Here is a 20,704-nt window from a genome sequence, read left to right on the forward strand (position 1 = left end):
GAGTGTTCAACGTGAGAGTTAAAAAACCTGATGGAGCAATTCTCTTGTAAGGCTTCTGGAGAACCTCCTCCAGACAATGCCTGAATGGCTACCTCAGAAAAGAACCTTGCGACAACTGTATGAGTTGGTGACATCTATCTATATGTACCATGATGCCAGGCTGAAAGCTGTGAAATTTCATATCTTATCCATTTTTCTCCAATAATGAACAATTATTTAGCCAGTGTGTTTTTTTAAAAGAAGTTATTCTCTAAAAAGTCTTTTTTTTCTTCAAAGCACACTGTGTGCGCATGCAAGTTTACTTAGGAGAGTGTGTTTACTTACTTATTTCAAACTCTGTTAATCGGCTTTGTACATTTGTTAAGTCTTGTTTTTGCAATAAATCAAGAATTTTATTGTTTATTAAAGAAATCTGGTTTTCAGGTGATTTCTTGTGTTCCGAAACAAATATAAATAAAATATACTGGGTAAAACATTTAAATATACGCTGTGACTTGTGGAGTAGTGGAACTAGATAAAGACAGCGCACTCCTCATAACATACAATTGGAAGATTGACAAGGATAACCCAAAGTTGGAAACATAATTGAAAGTGGGTAATAACAACTGAAAAGGATAAAAGGAAAGTGCATTTCAGAGAGATGGAAAAGCACTCCAGAGGGAGAAAGGGGGAAAGGAAAGGGCACTTAAGAACCTGAAACTACCATTGCAATTAGAAGAAAAAGAGACAGACAGGAGAGAGAAAGGGAATACTGACTGAACAGGCTAGAATGAGAAAGAGTGTCCTTGACTCCAATGAAAATTTGGATGAAGATGGATCTGACTCACACTGGATCCAAAGAGCAGCTGCTTCAATTTGTGCAAGCCTTCCTGAGGTTTGACAGAAAAGGACATAAAGGCATTTTAAACAGATGAGGGGGCCAAAAGAAAACTGGGCACTGCTCACATTAAGCAAACTAATTAGAAAAGATCATGAAGTTTAAGCCATAATTTCTGAAGAGGCTTCTACAGATCATGAAATGGGCAAAAAGCACAATTTTTCGTGCTTAAGCCTCTGAGGCTTACAGGCAGAAATTTCAAATGAAGGAAACAACCCGGGCAGGCCTGTATAGAATTTGAGAAAATAAAGCAAAATAACTTTGATTGTTGGTGTGGGCATTAAAGATAGAGAACACAAAAAATGCCCTCAAGAAAATAATTCCCTTGGAAGAATTGAACTTCTCTTCATTAGTTTCAACAGCCAGGTAGGCAGCTCTGATGGCTCATGATTGTTTCATCCTTGTGGACAAGAGGCCATGTGGTTTACTCTCAATTACGGATGGGTAATAAATGCTGGTCTAGGCAATGTCAGACATTTCCCATAAACAAAAGAGGGACTATAGTTACTTTGATGATGTGCTGTTGTACAGTGACACTTGGAAGGACCATTTGGAACAACAAGAACTCCATTTAGAAAATTACAGTTGGTTGGTATGGTGATAAACATTGCCAAAAATGAGTTTGCAAAGCCAGTACCTACCAAGGGCATATAATAGAGCAAGGACAAATCCTGCCAAGAACAGAAAAACTACAAGCATTAGTGAAGTCACCCAACTCTCAGACCAAACGAGAAATCATAATATTTTGAGGGTTTTTGTGCGCTTTATACTGCAAGTTTGTACCAACCTTTATCACTATAACTGCTTCACTGCTAGATTTGCTACAAAAGAAAGCCAAGATAGTCTGGTCAGAGGATTGTCAGGCACAATTTGAGACAATGAAAGCAAACTTGTGTTAACTGCCGCAAATTTCACCAAGTCCTCCAAGGTAGCAAGTAATGCTAATGACCTATGAGGTAGGTATAGTCCTGTTACAAAAAGGTGGGTCAGGCATAAAAACACCAGGGGAAATTTCTCTAAAAAGCTAATGACATCATGAGAGTTACTGGGAGGATTACCTGTCTTAGACATACTGACTAATATGCCTATCACAGATCTTGGGAGACTCTGGTATATACTGATCATAATCCCCGTCCTTTGTGGAAATAATTCAAACGAAAATAGCAAACTGATTTGATGAGTTTTCTATTGCAGGCCTATCGCTTAAAGCTTGTCCACATTGCGGGGTAAAAGTGCAATTGCTGACGTTATGTCTAGAATTTAACTTTGCTTTGATTTACCCAAGTACCAAGATAGTACTAGGCTAATTGTATTAATCAAATATAACAGATGAATGAATGAGAATGTGTCTTCTTTTTAAAATACTTTGTTTTATTTAGTTCATAATTTGTAAAGAAATGTATTTAAATTTAAAATGAAATTTCTTTCATCCAAAACAGTAGTTGCTATGGAGATGCTTCTGTTATTCAATCTTTTAACATGATTGGCCAAAAAAATGCAAAAATTAGTTCATCTGGAAGGCAGGGAGATGCCTGGACTTGTTTCTTTTTCTACAGAAAGTTACTGGAAGAGACAAGTTCAGATACACAGAGAAGTAACATGTCTGGGTTTATGGCCAACAGGTCCTTTGGGATAAGGTTTAGAATATTATTTGGAAAAAAGTCAGTTAGGATATAACCTAAGACAGAAGCCACCCATCTCATCCTTTCCCACCTTTTTGAGAAAACTCTATCAAGAGTTCAACTGTTCAACACAACAAGAGTCTACCTGTGTCTAGCATGACCTAACTTGAGAGTGTGTCATCCTGACAGAAGTATTTAATTCCAAGCAAAATAATCCTTACATTGACAAGAACAAGTATGACATCAAATATATGCAACGGTGATTGAGAAATCAACAGGCTAGAATCTCCACACTCTGCAGGTCATTGGAGATTAGAGAGAAATTACTCCTTCAAATCGAACAGCAAAACAAATTATTTTTAGTATCAGATATTATTCTTAAATCATGCTTGCTCCCTTTCCAAACCTAAAAGGATTCTGGAGATATGTGTCACCTCTTCTTTTAAATTTTATCAAATTCAGAATTAGTGCTGATTTACTCCGTAAATTTGATGTTTGCCTTAATAATTAGCGCTCACAAAAATTGAGTACGTTTTGGAAAATTAAATTATAAAAAACATTGAAATAAACTACTTAAAAAAAAAAGTGAAATGACTTCAACTTAAACTTCTTAAAAAGAAAGAGCCGGAGCGCATACAATTGTGCATACTGCAGGTGTAACTTGGTGTTCTCCCATTCTGAACGCAAAGCAGCACCGTTCTCTAGCAACTTAAATGAAATCAGTGGAATAAGAAAATCACAGGCATGAATGTAACTGCAACTCTTTTCTTTCCCAGTCACAGCTAGTTTACTGGAAAATATTGTTTATATGTCTCTGCAGCAGTCATCATGCCAAAGAAAACTGAAGTAAGTAAACACACCTCCTAGCCGTTAGTTATATAATATGGTGTAAGCCTAGGATAACCCCAAAAAACCCACAAAACAGGAAATATAAAAATGAAAAACAAATTATCAAAATTTATAATGCCTAATAGCATCAGAAAAGCTGTTAATATTTCAAATACACAATCTATATTAAGTTTCACTGAAATGCCTGTGCCAAAATGTTAGTCTAGCTTACTACCTTTTGCGAAACTTGTTAAGAGAGTTTATTTTTGAATGTGAGTTTATTCTTAACTAGCAAGGCCACATTTATTGCCCATCCCCAGCTGTCCTACCATAGATGGTGGTGAGCCACCTTCTTGAATTGCTGCAGTTCATGTGGTGTAGATACATTCATAGCACAGACTGCTTTTATTTCTGGCACAAAGTCACATGGTACCACTAAAACTTCCAAAACATAATTATTTTGTCCCTACTCCTTGTGATAAGATTTGCTCTCATCGTTTAAATGATTTGAATTTCATTACCCAATTGTTATATTGTGACTGTTCATGAACAACTTTTAACGTCCACATTTGTTTATGTACTTTGCTACAGCAAAAATAAAACCATCACTAGAGTACTGGTTTTGTTATCTAATTTAGTGCAGCTCCTACATCACTAACATTTTATAACTCTTTCATCGACACCATGTAGCTTCAACTTCATTCACCCCTCACTACATAATAGTTTCATGACATCTAATGAAGCAAATGTCTGGAAAAAAATTTAAAGTTGTAACTCAATGCCTTGGTTCTACAGAAAGAAGTGCAGATGCTGGAATACTAAATAAAAACTGAAAGAACTGAAGATGCTGGAAGGCATGCCTGGCGGTGAGGTCTGAGGATCACTGGACCCAAAACGTTAACTCCAATTTCTGTCCACAGATGCTGCTGAGCTTTTCCAGCAATTTCTGTTTTTGTGCCTTGGTTCCACTGTTAATTAAAAACCATTCAAGACGTTAGATTATAATAACCTCGAATTGAACTGTTTTCTTATAAATGATTGCCAGCCACCATCTAAAGACTGGCAAGCAATGGAGTAGTTGGGTGCTCCAGGGAATCATTGCTGGGATCACTTTTATTTATCAACATGTTTCAAACTTAAGCACAAAATGATGGATTTCAAAGTTTGTTCATGTTACCCAATTGGAAATAACAACTACCTCTAAATATCTTAGCAGGGCATAACCGGGACCCCAACAATGAGCAGAATAGTGAATAATATGGCTTCCAATAATAAAATATGCCTCAAGACAAAATAGGGGTATAAATAATATAATTTAAAAGTCAATTTCTCAAGGCATTGTAGGGAAAGTGATCACTTTACAGATTCAAAGAGATAAATAAATATACTTATCTAAAGTTGGTTACAGCAGTTTCTATTTAAAAACTTGGCATTAAAGACATTTATAATGTAGGGTTTATATTTGTCAGGATTGAATTCCACAGCAAAATGCTCATAATAACATTTTACAAAATAATGTCTTGGCCAGAAGTAAATACTGTACATTTATTACCGAAGATTCTAAATGGTCCTAGAGAAGGTACAAATGTCAATTTGCCTGGAACGTTACAAGGAACAATTAGAGTGAATAGGATTGTTGTCTCTCAAATTGTGTAGATAAAGACAGATTGCATTAAAGTATTCAAGTAATAGGAGTAGAAAATATAATGATGAATATAAATAAATATGATAACTTCCAACAGCACATAGATCAAATACTAGAGGTCGTAATTTCAAAATGAGCCTTGAATACGCTAAAGAACAGATTGAGATAAACCTTCTTATGTAAAGGGTTATTAGAATCGAGAACGCTTTTCCACAAGTGCTGATCAATATAAATTCAATTACAGCAGTCAAAAAGATATCTGATAAGTACTTGAATACATAAAAAGATATCCAAAAATGTGTTGAAACCAACCTGACAAAAGCAACCTAAGTTCATGCCTCTTCCAGTCCACTAATTTTTTGTATGCGCACTAGCAAATCTTTTCATGCTATTTCTCATAGTGATTGGTAGATATAACATGTTATAACAGACCTTATAAATAATGAAGCAAACTACACAAAATAACTAATATTAATGTGTGTACTTCTTGCAAGATTTTTAATATGTTATGAGATCTCCCATTCCATTATTCTTGGGGGATTGGACAGTTTAATGAAGATGGCTTTATGACAAATATTACTTTCAGGAACAGAGACCTTAGAACTTCATGCTGACCTGGAAAGTATTGGGGCCTTTTCCTGTATTAGAGTATCAATATTCTAGGGGGTCCAAACGTCCAGTCATTTGGAAATAGGTCCTGAATCACTGGAGACGCAAACTTGAGATCATTAGGGATGGGAGTCTCAGGATGTAGTAGCAATGCAGAAGATGCCTTTTAGGATCAGAAAGCACAAGGAATGTGATTGAGAGGATTGTGAGGATTGACAGGAACTCCCTGGATTTGTACGCTGAAATGAGGAGGATTCTGGATCTCAGGAGGTGGGAAGGGAGTGGAGGAGGAATTTTTGCAAAATTTGGGTTGAGAGGTTTGATAATAGACACAGTCTGGGAAAATGGAAGGGTTTTTTTGAGCAAGGAGGGAAAAATTCATCAAGGAAAATTAGACCCAAATTATAATTTGCCCCATTGAGTAAGTGGATATTGCCTTTTCCTTCCTTCATAATAGCAAGTATTGAACAGAATTGAATCATTTATGGTCACGTATTCAATATAAAAATATAGTATTTTCCCATCTTTACTTTCCACACCTAAACCATCTTAAGTTAAATGTTCTGGGGTACTGTACAACTTCTTTAACATAGACAAGAGCACCAAAACACAAAAGTTAATTATTCAAAGAGTCACAGAGTTATATACCATGGAAAGAGACCCTCTGGTCCAACCTGTCCATGCCAAGCAGATATCCTAATCTGACCTAGTCCCATTTGCCGACGTGTGGCCCCTATCCTTCTAAACCCTTCCTATTCATACACCCATCCAGATGCCTTTTAAATGCTGTAATTATACCCGCCTCCGCCACTTCCTCTGGCAGCTTGTTCCATACACGAATCACCCTCTGCGTAAAAAAGTTGCCACTTAGGTCCATTTCAAATCTTTCCCCTCTCATCTTAAATCTATGCCCTCTAGTCTGGACTCCCCTACCAAGGGAAAAAGACCTTGGCTATTCACCCTATTTATGATTTTATAAACCTCTAAAAAGGTCACCCTTAGCCTCCAACGTTCCAGGGATAAAAGCCCCAGCCTACGAGCTCAAACCCTCCAACATCGTTGTAAATCTTCTCTGAAACATTTCAAATTTAACAACATCTTTCCTATAGCGGGGAGACCAGAACCGAACACAGTATTTTAAAAATTTTGCCCTGTACAGCTGCAACATGACCTCCCAAACTCCTAAACTCAAGGCACTGACAAATGAAGGCAAGCATGCCAAACATCATCTTCACCACCCTGTCTACCTGCGACTTGACTTTCAAGGAACTATGCACCTGCACCCCGAGGTCTCTTTGTTCATCAACTCTCCCAGGGTCCCTACCTTAAACTGTATAAGTGCTGCCCTGGTTTGTCTTACCAAAATGCAATACCTCAAATTTATCTAAATTAAATGCCATCTGCCACTCCTCAGCCCATTGGCCCATTTGATCAAGATCCTTTTTTTAAAATCTTAGATAACCTTCTTCACTGTCCACTACACCAACAATTTTGGGGTCACCTGCAAACTTACTAACCATGCCTCATATATTCACATCCAGATAACGTACTATTAGTGAGTTTTCAGTTTTTAAACAAAATTCTTCTTTCACATTTTCAAAAGCTTTGTTTGCAAGTAATGTTTGAAAACCATTCAGCCTCAAAATGGTTCAACTCTTTTAATAAAAATGAAAAGGAGATGTACATATTCAGTTTTTTCTTTTACAGTCAAAAAAGAAAACACATCTTTTCTGATCAGGTGTAGTGCCTGTGAACAGTTGAGAATTTAAAAGCAATAAAAAGACATAATTTCCTGAACTATAAACTCAAAATGTTAACCATTAGCTTGTTTTAAAACATTTTGGAATAAGCAAGGAAACTCTTAAATACCCCTCAAGTAAGCGTCACACCGTTCTGCATTAATCGGGTTGATGGATTGTAGACGGATTCTATACTGGGAATTTCTCAAAATTATATATGCTCAGTACTCATGAACATTATTGAAAAACTGTTGTGATATAGAAATATGCAGGCAAAATCCAAGATTTCAAATAGATTGAAGACTTTGTTTAAAAACTTCAGTGAAAGTATTAAAAGGCAAACAAGATAGTTCCACATATAAATAAAGTCCATATCAGATTTTTGTTTAAAACCGTGGACATTAGAAACTGTAAATAACTGGGGAAATGCCATATGTTTTGCAAATTAAGTTCAGAGCAATTCCATTGATTCACAAATACAGCATATAATGGTGAACTGTTCTAGAACTATAAAAATGTTTACATTTGAGTTTTTCATTGCAATTTTGACAATAACTGCTTTAACAAGCCTTTTCAACAATAGTTATTAAAAACAAAATAAAGTCACAGAAAACAAATAAAAAAAGACAATCAATCAATTATAATATTTAATTCTGGGCACCATTCATTAATAGAACAAATTGTGTGATGGAGCTTAGGTCATACATGTTGTGAGAAAGAGTTCAATTTCTTGTCTTATGTATTATGTAGAAATTATTTCAATTCACTATTTCACATGATAAGAGTTAAAAATTACCAAGGCAAATCATAATATACTGGAACATCAAGTCATAGAGATGTACGGCACAGAAGCAGACCCTTAGGTACAACTCCTCCATGCCGACCAGATATTCTACATTAGTCAAGCATTTCAGGTCGGGTCTTCTGAAGAAGGGTCCCGACTCAAAACGTCAGCTTTCCTGCTCCTCTGATGCTGTCTGACCTGCTGTGTTCCTGCAGCTCCACATTGTGTTATCTCTGACTCCAGCATCAGCAGTTCTTACTATCTCTACATTAGTCTAGACCCTTTTTGCCTGTATTTGGCCCATATCCCTCTAAACCCTTCCTATTCATGTACCCATCCAGATGCCTTTTAAATGTTGTAATTGTACCAGCCTCCATCACCTCCTCTGGCAGTTCATTCCATTCAGGCACAACCCTCTGTGTGAAAAAGATGCCCCTGAAGTCCCTTTTAAATCTTTCCCCTCTTATCTTAAACCCATGCTCTCTAATTTTGCACTAGCCCACGCTGGGGAAAAAGACTTTGTTCACCGTATCCATGCCCCTCAATTTTATAAACCTCTATAAAAGGTAACCCCCTCAACCTCCAACACTCCAGGGAAAATAGCCCCAGCCTTTCAGCCTGTCCCTATAGCTCAAATCCTTCAATCTTGGCAAATCCTTGTAAGTCTTTTCTGAACACTTTCAAGTTTCACAACATCTTTCTTTTAGCAGGGAGACCAGAATTGAACACAGTATTCCAAAAGTGACCGATATAACATCCTATACAGCTGCAACATGACCGCCCAACTCCTATACTCAAACAAAGCTCAGTTCAGAAATGATAACAAACCTCAACTCAAGTTCAATGACAATTGTGCAAGAAAAATCCCAACACACAAATTTACAAATGACACAAAAGTTACTGCTGTGCCTGATCAGCATTACCTTTGCTGACTAATCTAGCCATGATAAATGACTCTAGAAAAAAGGATAATTTTTAAACATTTGTTTCTCTAAACTTGAAGTACACTTTTCATCATTAAGAATACCCCTGCCACTTGAAAGGAAGTTGGAATTCCCAAGGAAAAATACAACTTGGCGTTTTCCACTGTAATAGGGGATATCAAACTATCCCCTTTGCCCACAAAGCATGGACACATCTCGTTTGAACATTGAATGATTTATTAATTTTATCGCTAAATTATAAGTCAGAGAGTCAGTTGGCTCAGTGATACCGACGGCGTGGGTTCAAGCCACGTACCGGTTGTGCTAGTTCGTGGAGACATATCTGTTTGCCTTGCACCACGTTTAATAAGGGTTGGCCCTTGTATGAACACTTCCATCTCCCCAATAAAGAGATACCTATAGTTCCTGTGGACTATAGCTGATTACATTAAATTATAAGCTCTTGAAATTTATTGCTTTAGAAGTGTTACTTTCGTTTCATAGGAATAGATAAATCCAGCAGCATGTCCCTATCCACAAGCGGCAGCTTGCTAATGGGGAATTGCTCTTACCAAAGGCAATTTATCATGAGATGACACTGTATCAAAAAGTCAATTTCAATGAATAGCCAGGAAAACGTGTAACTGACAAAACATTCATAACTATTAGAACTGCTACACCATGAGGGCCTCAGCACAGAGAAAGTGCCTCGGAACAAGTCAAGTCGCAAGTTTACTACTGCAACAGAAGCCTCCGCATTTTTTGACCAACACACACAGGCCGTTGTTTAGCCCCATGGCCAGAGATAACACAAACGCCTCGGATTTCCTCAGGTTAAAAACCAAACCGTCAATAAACTCAAGGCGGCGAACAGCCTTACTCACCCTATCCTGCTTGCCGAAACCCGCCTTTGACCCGACTCAGAATTGACATCTCCCAAGGCCAATAGGAGCCCAGGCTAACGCTGGACGGACGGGGTTACAACCAATAAGACCTGTTGGAGGCGGGGTTTGTGGGAAACGCCACGGGCTCGTGCTTTTCAAACGCTCGCCAGCAGGTTTGGTTGAGCGGGTAAAGATGGCGGAGTGGTTGTTCGGGAGTTCGGGATGGCACAGGCCGGGTCAGGTCAGGTCAGGTGGGGCTGAGCCGAGCCGAACCGAACCGAACCGAACCTGGCCCTTACTCTGGGAGTTGTAGTTCCAACTTCCCAATTTACTTAAAGGCACGCATAACTTCACAACTCAGAAACTGGCACCGAGTGTTCGTGACCAGTTTAATCAAACCTATCTATTAGTGTCATTCTTTTGTTGACAGTTGAAATAGTTTTTTTGTCGTTATTAACACGTGGGTAGTTTGTCCATTTAAACAATATGATTCGGGAGTTCAATGTAACTTTTAAGGCGATGACGAAATCTTTGTCAGCTTCAGACCAACAATAGTTAGTGTTATGAAATAAAAAAAGCACCCCACTTCGCAACTGTCAACAATAAATCGTAACCCGTCACCAGCGCGCTCACTCAGTCTGTTGTAAATGGGATGGTACAAGTGCATCAAGTTGCACGTTAATTGAAAAGACTACAGATGCGGAACGCCTTGCGTTTTAATGTCTTTCCAGAAGCTGAGATTTTTTTGTGCTCAGAGCTCTGGGAGTTGTAGTTTTATTACTCACGTCCCGTTTAACAGGCGCACAGACATGGTGAACTGCAAGGTATTGCATTCCGATTTACAGTAAGATATGATGAACTTGTAAATACATTTCTTGCCATTTACACCAGCACTTCAAATAAGATTTCAATTAATGTCAAAGTTGTTTGGCGATTTTATAAGCTGTCACCATATCCAGTCCGAAAAAGTTAGCCTTTATCAGTATAAATTATTTATACAATTATTGATAATGTTGTAAGTTGGACTGAAGTGAACTGTAGCCGTATTATTGAAGTTATTTATCACTTATTTTCCAAAATGTTGATTGAATCCTTTACAATATAATTTTCTGATAATGGGTTGCAATTCACCTATAAATAACTAAAATATGAAAATGTACCACCACCTTTTACGCGATGACAATGACACGGAATTATCTGGATTCTAAAGGGGTGACATTATTTTTCCTTTTTGTGACTGCTAGCTTATGCATCGATTTTTTTTAATTGGTTGGGTTAAATCTAAGTGTATATTTTGTTGTGTCCTGTAATATATTTGTACTGTCAGCTAGCTCTTTATCTGAACTCCTTGGTACTGTTAAGTTGTTCATGTTCAATGAGAAACTGAGATAATTAATAATGTTAGGTATTGATTTTTGGTGCTTGATGAAATACAGGCTTATGTAGGCCATCAAAAGGGTTAGTGCAACATTAATAGATACACCCACAGTGTAAATTTATCAATCTCAGTATGACTTTATTTTACTTTTGTATTTTTGTACAATTAGTTGATTGATTTTGGAAATGATGCCTCCCATGTTGTTTCAGGTCCTGCCTTCTTTCACTCGGGAATCTGTATGGAATTTAGGGAAATAACTTTGATGACTGAACTTCTGAAGTAATTTTTAACTAGTTTTATTGCTGATGTCTTCCTCTTCACACCTTCTCAATCTACAATATTCAGTTGGCTCAATTATTGCAGTTAGCAGGAGAGGATCCTGTGCAACAAAGACAGTAAGAAATTATGGAAGAATGACGAGTGGAAATAGCTGTGTAGAAACTTAGGGTCGGAATAGGATAGTAAGGAATAAACAATGAATTCCAGGCAAATGAAGCATAGGGGGCATAAGACAGAAAGTTACTGAAACAGAGTAGTCTAGGCAATACGAAATTAGATAGAGCCGAAAATGTTCAAAATCAGATGCATGAATGCACTGAGAGCACACCAGGGAAGGAAAGGGGGAAAACAGAAATCCGGAGATGTGAAGTTGAGACAAGGAGGAAAAAAACACTTGACATGGAAAATCTGCACTTGCGATAAAGGAATTGAAAAGGCTATACAGAAACGAGGGAAAAATAACCATAGACCAGAAACAGACCAAGCAAAAGGTTAGAAAGTCGGCCGGTCCAAATTGAAAAAGAGGTGTTAAAAAAGAGAAGTATAAAAAGACAAGAATCATTATATATTGTCAAACAGGAAAACAATGCAAATGAAAAGAAAGGAAATGCCAGAGGGTAAGAAGAGAAAAACTCACTCGAATGAGAAAGAAACAAGCAACGCGAGGAAATTGAGAAAAACTATGTAAAACAAGACTATGAAATAAAGATAAATACACATCACGCAGAGGGACTTAGGAGTTAACAATTTAACAAGTTAAAAATCTAAAATAGGAAATGTTAAACTGAGGGATAATTGAAAGAAAGAAAGAATAGTAGAATGACAGAATTTTTAAGCAAATCCAAAAGAGATTGGAACATAAACTCTACACGTCAAATGAAAAGGGAAGAATTAATTCTATGAAGCGGAAACAGCATAAATAAGGGGAGAATTGAATGTATGTTGCTAAACAATTAAGAAATGCAAAGATAGAAATAGCAAAGAAGAGTAGAGAAGGGAAAAGCGGGAGATAAAGCGATGAGTGAGAACTACAATTCCCAGGTGCCAATATGAGGACAATGCGGCTGCGCAGTAGGCTGGCTGAGGCTGTGCTGTTATATTGCTGTCCCGGTGAGTGAGTTCTGAAATTGACACATACACACACACACACACACATACACACACACATACACACAGGCACACTGAGCCAAGCGGAGCAGCAGCAACGCAACATTCCTCCTCTGATCGGACTCAGGATAGGGATCCCTCTGTGCATGTAATCAACACGATCTTCCAACAGCAGACTTCATTCACATACACGCACTGTATTTCCAGACTTCAACTCCACAGTCCTTATACACTAAGGGAGAGTTTTGCCAAAAGAGATAAATCCTTTTATTTTCGTGCGTATGTGTTCTGTTATAAAAAGTGAAAGCATCCTTGGAATTAAAGTAAGTACAGTAATGCACAAACGTGTCTGTGATGTGTTGTCTCCAACTTTGCGCGGAAGTCATTGTTTACATGCTTCACGGTCCGTATGTGTTGGTGCGTGCACCTTGCAATAAAAAAAATCATACTAGAGTAAAAGTAGTTTAGTTCAGCCAGTTTGAGTCCATTGCTTGCATTATACCCTGCCGGTTTAACTATTTAATGCTTTATTTATAATAAATTACGCTATGCTGAACTGAACGTGCAAATTGTATTCACTTACCTTATATACATCCATATAGTGCTATCTATGCTATTGTTAATTCCATATGGCATAACTGCTTAGCTTTTCGTGATATTGTCTATTTCTTGGTGATCGCTTCTAAGTATCACTAAATTAGCTGTTTAATTGGCCTCAGTTTCAAAGTTGCAATGAATTATCTGGCACTGGATATTATTAATCTTGATAGTTGTAACACAAGTAGCAACTGGGTTTTTCAGTGTCTTGATGCCTGACGACTGAAAAAGTATGAGATGATTTAGTGTCGGTACATTTCGATTTTTGGCTGGAGTCCTGCTTTCTCTCCTTTTTACCAGCGCTGTCATTCGTTATTAGTTACTATTGATCGCTTTGCAAAGTGATAACTGAACTAAAATTAATGTCAATTCTACCGCGTAAATCAATACTGTTAAGTTATTTTAATCTTTAGTTTTAACCATGTGGCAAATTAAAATTCAAAATATTTGTATAAAAAGGAAAACCTAAAAAGCGACTACTTTCATATTTTGGTGAGCGGGACTTTGGGAGCAAGAAAAACCTTTAATCAGTAGCCACCTCTTGTGATTTCAGAGCAATAAATGCATTTTTGATCACAGGGCTTTAGAGGTTCTGTTATTTGGGGTCAGTCTTTAAGCTCGTGACACTTTGACACCAGAGTGTATTAAGTATAGATTTTCATAATTACTGTGGTCAAATAGTACCTAATCTATACAAGAGTCAGAATGCTTGTAATGGGGTATATACATGGTGTATATATAAAGAGGAGAGAGTGTGTGTATGTGAATATTTATTTTGTTCTCTTTATTAATACAGGATCTATCAAGCTGTGATAGTAATGATGTCACCTTGCTCTTTATAAAGCCAGCCTTGCCTGCATTTGAGAAGGTCATTATATAATTCTGGTACCAGTGAGCAAAGAGTTTCCAATGGACTTGCACAGAACAGCTTTCAAGATGGAGAATTCTTCATACCTTCCTAACCCCCTTGCATCTCCAGCTTTGATGGTCCTGGCGTCGACTGCAGAGGCCAGTCGAGATGCCTCCATCTCCTGTCAGCAGCCTAGACCCTTTGGAGTACCTGTCTCTGTGGACAAAGATGTCCATATTCCCTTTACTAATGGCTCCTATACCTTTGCCTCAATGTACCACCGTCAGGGCGGGGTGCCAGGGGCTTTCCCGAACCGAGACTTTCCCCCTCAACTTTTGCACCTGCATCATCAATTTGCACCTCCAAATCTGGACTGTACCCCAATCAGCATGCTGAACCATAGTGGTGTTGGGGCATTTCGACCTTTTGCCTCTGCTGAAGACAGAGACAGTTACCAGTCAGCCTTTACACCTGCCAAAAGACTGAAGAACTGCCATGAAACCGAATCCCCTCATCTGAGGTTTTCGGACTCTGAGGGCAAGGAGTACGAGTTCACAACCCAGCTCCCATCCAGTTCCCCCAGTTCACTGAAGCTAGATGACACTGGAAAAAAGGTCTTTGCTGTGTCAGGTCTCATCTCTGACCGGGAGAACTCGGCAAGCCCTGAAGAAAATCGAAATGAGAGATGTAAGTATTTTTTCTTTTACATATTTTAATTATTTTGGGCCCTTTTTATTGTTCAAATTGAAATTTTCAGCACGTAACTAAAACTTGTGACTTTGTTACCAAAAAGCAGAGCACATTTCACAATATTTAGACTATCATGAATATTTTCATGTCTTAGTGTGTTGGCTGTGTTTGCTAAGTTTACCTTACATTTGAACTAACCTAGTATTGAATATTAATAATATATAGTGAAGTTAAAAGTTCAAGCTACCAAAACTTTTAGAATAGTTGTCTTTGTTTTCAATGAAATCAGAAGTTGAAATATATGGGCAACAATTACAGTTGACTACCTGTTATGTTTCATCTTGTATGCTTTAATTTCATTCGGCTTATGCATTCTTCAGATGCAGATATTTGTTTGCTTGAAAGTACAGCTTTATTCCAATGCCTTACAGTTTAAGATAAAACTAAGTAAAACAAATGGAATTTCATCTTCCAATGATTAAAATTCTCTGAAGGAGTTAAGTAATGATTACATTTTCTCGGTGCAACTGATGGTTTTAGTGTTCAGTTAAAGAAAAAGATTTGTTATCATTGACAATTTTCACTCACCCCACCTTGCAATCTGAATAACTCCGAGGAGAAAAAGGCCTTGTAACTGAGAGGAAACCAATTCACTGCAGCTGTTTTGTGATATTTGTTGAGTTAAATTGCAAACCTAAAATTTTGTGAGGGCTCATCAGCAGTCTGAGAAGAAAGGTGGTACTTAGAGGATGAGGTGATAATGGGTGATAAGTTAACAAGCTTCAGCTGTGGGAAGCTACTGACTTTTGTTACTGTTTGTTTTGGTTGAAGAAAGAGTAAGAGGCGACAAGGCAAATGAGAGAAAAAGTGAGAATAATAATAGAATTGTAATAGACTGGCAGAAAGTGAAAGGAAAGTAGAACAAGGTGAGTTACAAGCAATTAAATCATAAGGTTGTTGGAGAGATTGACGAAATAACAAATTATTGCATAAATAATTGTAAAAGTTTAGATTGTAGTGAGTAACTCAAAAGGTCTATATTATACTAAAGAATGAGTGATTAATCTACACGCATTGAATCAGAATCCAGGCCCCTATCTTCCTTCCTGAGTAGTTAAGAAAAAAAATCCTTAAAACAACAAAACATGGATGTCTTTGCTTCCTTCCTGACAGGACTAACCTGGTTGCTTTTCTTTTTCATAAATTTCTTTTGATTTATTGGGCAAACAAGTTCGAGCAAGGGCATCTGGGATAGCAAATGATGCGGGAAGTGGCACAGATTGAAATATATGGTAATATTCTTTTCTTTTGCAGCAAATAAACTTTGGCATAAGTGTTCTTGATAATCATATGGCCATCAGGGTGTTTTGCACTACTTAACCAGATGTGAAAAGGCTGATCTTTTTCAGTTCTCCCCACTGGTTTTCAGCTAGCATCCCTTTCACATTTCTTTAAGTGCTTCCCTCCCCTCTTTTCCTCTACCTCTTCTTATGGTAATGACAGCCACTAATATGGAAAAATTGAGAGGAAGAAGGCAGTAGTGGATCGGCTTTGAGCACTTGCTGAGAGCCGGTATTATACAGCCCCGTCTTTAAGCCTGTGGTGTAGCAAAAAGGATTTGAGGGTTGTTGGAATGAATGTTGAGGTGCGAAGGAGATAAGGGAAAGGACAATTGGCCTTTTACACTCTGCCATTTGTTATAAGGCTGAGGTGTGAGTTGACACAGTTTTTTTTAAAAATGGCCTCATCCTATGCTCTGTGTTAAATTGCATGCAGCTGGATTAAGGATATCTTTTAAGCAGATAAATATGCATTGGCAGCTTTAGATGACTGCAAATAAGAATGCTCAAGAAAAAAATGTTAGTAGAGGAATTGGTTATAATAGCTCCTAGTTCACTTTAATCTAAAAGCAGTACATTATTTTAAAACTGATTTTATAGATGCTGACTTACTTGACATCTGCAAAGTGTATCCTGCCAAATACACACCCATAGTGGTTGTTTCATATAAAAGCAGCATTAAGCCTCTACTTTGATATTCCAAGCCATCTGCTTCAGTTTTAGGAATTCTTTTCATCTCTCAACCAAGATGAGAGGCTAAACATGTCTATTTTGTGGATGATTAAAAAATTCGTGTTAAAATGTACAAGCCTGATTTATTACAAGTAACTTAACTAAAGCTTGAATTCTCCAGCATCTCAGAGATATAAACAGCAATTGAAATTGGAAGTGAAATATAACCAGACATTCCTTTACTTACCCAATTTGTTTTGGGGAGTGGTTAATATTATTGGCATTTTGTTTGGCATAAGTTTAGACTTTAAGAGCCGCTACAGCACATGGATGCTTAGTGTGGATCGTTTGTTGAAATTCTTCCTTCAATTTCTATTTGTTTTGAAAAATATATTTTGGTATTAGAATTTGTTTTTAGTTAGCAATCTGTACATTTTTAGTTTTATCTATTCGACTGCCTATGGATTAGTATTTATTGCTCTGTCTACTTACTTTTTGTTAACACTGATGGCAATGTACAACTGTACAGGATAAATAGATGATTTTCAAAGTGGTGTTTCATTATGGACGCTGTCGTCTGAAATATTGCAGCTAAATGGTAATATGTATGGAATTTTTGGGGGCTGCCAGAGGCTTACTACACAGATCTGTCACTTTCCTTGAGCAACAACCCTGACGACCTCTATTCAAAGTACCATCGATTTCCTTTCTTTTTTTCTTCCCAAAAAATCTGTAACACGACTGCTGCCAAGGGAGTACCTGCTCAGTTGCAGCATAGCATTTCTCCTCTTTTAAATACCGTTGCTCAAAATAAAGGCACCAATAAAAACTTTGAAAATTTTCTTCAAAAAAAATCTCAGTCCATGGCAAAATGATACAGATTTCTAGTTCCCTGTTATTTTAAAAAGTTTAGACCTTGCCTGTTTTTTTTTTAAAAAATTGCCTGTTTTAAATGCAATGTGTACTGATTAGCAATGTGTTCCCAGGCAAATGCCAAGAATCAGAATTTCCATGTGTTTGAAACAGTTTGTATTGTGTAAGATTCTAGGCTTGAACAAATCTCTTAAAGAGAAAAGAAGCTCGTGGTTATTAGATTATAACGAATTTCCTGTTTAATTTTGATTTTTTTTGTATTTTCATAGTTTAGTGGAATATGTGTCTTTAATGTATCAGTACAGCTTAGGAAGTCACAAAAGAAATAAATAAAACCATCAACAAATTATTAGGAAGTGAAAATAACCTTGACCTAAGAAAAGTAGGCTTTGAATAAATAAAACTAAATGAGAAAGAAACAATTAAAGTTTTAAAAATTTAGAAAATCTTAAAGTATTTGTTTTGATCTAATGACATCTTAAGATTTTGTTTGACCTTTCACACGTTCATTCACATTCAACTTGCTACTTTCACTGTAACATGGAAGAAAAACTTTGTGTACTCTTGTACATAATGAATGGCTCTTGAACACAGACTCTGCACCATGCGAACAAGTCCAACATTTGTTTAACTAAAAGTTGGGGGGTGAGCAGGCATTTCAGGAATTGTTTCGTTTCTGAGCGATCACTGATCATTGTTGGTGAATATGGGCAGTGGGGGCTGGGTAGGTGGAGAGGGGTGGTAGGTTGTGGGGGGTTTGCTAATGACAGATATCTTCTCAACCGATAGCCCGTGTAAAGCTATGCATGTAAAGTCTTTGGGATAAAAGCAAACGGCTCCTCGGATACTAACAATCAATGTTGCTGTACTACATTTTGTTAGTCCCTGTGCAGTGTTGTTTCATGTTTTTGTCTTCTTTATTTTTCATTTCAAAGTGTTCTGTACACAGTTAGTGGCCCAATTTAAATTTTTGTTGCAGAATTCATGGCAAAGTGGGGCGTCTATCTTGTCTAGTCCATGTTTTATTTGTAAATGCCTCATTTCTCTGTAGGGGTACTATCTCTGTCTGGCAAAACATCTTTATTCTCATCAATTACTGCTCATTTGCCCTCTGTCTACATTTGTGCAATGTGTCTGGTCTACAGAGGCTGAAGGAGAGCTTGATGTTCAGTCAGTAAACCCACCAGGGAGACTCAGTCAGTATCCTCAGCTCTCTCCGACAGCATGATAACGCATACAATGAAGCAGACTACTGTCAGAAAGCAAGCTAGCATTACACCACACAGTTGTAATCACTTTTGCTACTCAGATCCAAATAATGTTCATTGTACAAGCAATTCATACAAATTATGTGTTGATATATTTCCATTGTTAAAAACTCTTCATTAGTCAATGCATAAGACTGTTGTGACAATTATCATAGTTTTAGGCACCTTTGTCACAGTAATATAACTATTTCACATTCTGTGAAATAAGGAATTAAACCATAATGACTGCCCATCATTTATGAATGAAATTAACTTAAAGAATTTGCTGCGAATGATGGATAAGAAATTTCCTCACATTTATTTAGAAAATTTTCAATTGCGTAATATATATTCACACCATGCTTTGAGAATATTGAAAAGGAAATTACATTGTACTGAATATCTTGAAGTAAAGAATTTCTCAGTGTTATTTTTAAAAATTGATCTATAAGAGAAAGGCATCATACGAAATTGCCAACATTCAAACAATTAAACTGGAATTTTCTGATATTCTTTTAAATAAAAAGAATTTGTTGCTTTTGCTATTACAGATTTTTAGGTAAACGTTCGATAATTAGTTGGCACAAGATTATATAATTTATGAAATATATAAAAATATAATAGCATTTCTAGGCTAATAATTGATAAATCCTTTAAATGTAAATCATTTCTAAGCAAAATAAGATTTCTTTTCTGCAGAGTAAATGTGATATGGATTAATAAAATGGGGAAAGAGAAACCTATAAAACTTGTGCAGTTAGTGGCAAGGTGGAATTACAAACATATTTACAGTGATTTTAGTGAGAGCTCATCAATTATCTGAAAAATACTCATCTTGGTCCTAAAATGATTAAATTAAATAGTGAGCACTACAATCTTTTAAGGGTTAATATACATAACATATATGTTTTCAAAAGCCACACATCTTTGCAACAGGTCTGCCTGTTGCTTGCCAGTTAGTTTTTTTTTAATTCAGCAAGTATCTTGTCCTTTTTTTTGTGAAAAATGGGTAGCAGCTGCTCTGGTGGGCTGTGTATCGTCAGTATAATTCAGTGGCTCGATTGTGTCTCTCTGCTTGTGTGCGAGAGGGAGAGAAAGAGCCATCCCTTTGTTTCCTTTGTGAGAGCCAGGTGACAGAGCCAGTGTTGAGAGGGCAGAAAAATAGCAACCGGCAGTTCTCTGGCAGCCGAGATCAAAGAAGAAGGCAGGAGGTCTTTTCAAATTGGGGGCCCTGGTGTTGAAGCTATAATCACAGTTTACAGCAGCCACTTTCTGAAAGATACTAGCCTGGAAAAGAAAAAAAACTTTCCAGGAGCTAAGATAGTTAATTAAAACCAGCAAACAGGTGCCCTAACTGCAGCAGTGAATCAAATCATAAAGTTTTACAATGGAACAGTTTCTTTAAAGACAGTGGCAAAAAAAGCCCAAAAGAATTGGGTTCACCTAGCATGTGGCACATGCCATTTACAAGCTCAGAGGCTTTTGGGAAGAATATAAACACTTTGTTCGTAGCGTCTTGCAGATTTAATATATTAAAATGTTCCTTTCGCTTCTCCTGCAAGCCAAGCAGCTGTTTTAGTTTATTCAAAAAAAGAACCGTAGTTAATGCAAAATCAGCAGTGGTGCAGGGCTTATAAGAAAAAGATCAATCATGGAGAGGGGTGATAAATTAGACACATCAGCGAAAGAGAACACCTTAAATCGAGCTGGCTAGGTGACGGGGGAATGTGTGTTGAAGGATGGTGGCTGCTTGTGTTTTT

At 37.2% G+C, this 20,704-nt stretch overlaps 2 protein-coding genes across 8 annotated transcripts in view; one reads left to right on the top strand and one right to left on the bottom strand.

The window, feature by feature from the left end:
* The window catches only part of LOC109926683 (ERI1 exoribonuclease 3), a 204,221-nt gene extending 194,187 nt beyond the window's left edge, over nt 1-10,034 (bottom strand). For 3 of the 4 annotated variants that reach the window (XM_048602398.1, XM_048602397.1, XM_048602402.1), the window contains exon 1: nt 9,600-9,631. In XM_048602398.1, the coding sequence (XP_048458355.1) occupies nt 9,600-9,616 (17 nt within the window). In that variant the 5' untranslated portion in view covers nt 9,617-9,631. Of the gene's footprint in view, nt 1-9,599; nt 9,632-9,911 lie in introns of those variants that run through there. The other variant, XM_048602399.1, reaches the window with a different exon arrangement.
* A 4,147-nt stretch (nt 10,035-14,181) lies between these two features.
* The window catches only part of rnf220a (ring finger protein 220a), a 462,984-nt gene continuing 456,461 nt past the window's right edge, over nt 14,182-20,704 (top strand). For all 4 annotated transcript variants that reach the window (XM_048602023.1, XM_048602025.1, XM_048602024.1 and 1 more), the window contains exon 1: nt 14,182-14,809. In XM_048602023.1, coding sequence (XP_048457980.1) covers nt 14,182-14,809 — 628 coding nt within the window. The remainder of the gene's footprint in view (nt 14,810-20,704) is intronic.

Source organism: Rhincodon typus, chromosome 10 (genome assembly GCF_021869965.1).
Source record: "Rhincodon typus isolate 14 chromosome 10, sRhiTyp1.1, whole genome shotgun sequence".
Classification (NCBI taxonomy): Eukaryota; Metazoa; Chordata; class Chondrichthyes; order Orectolobiformes; family Rhincodontidae; genus Rhincodon; species Rhincodon typus.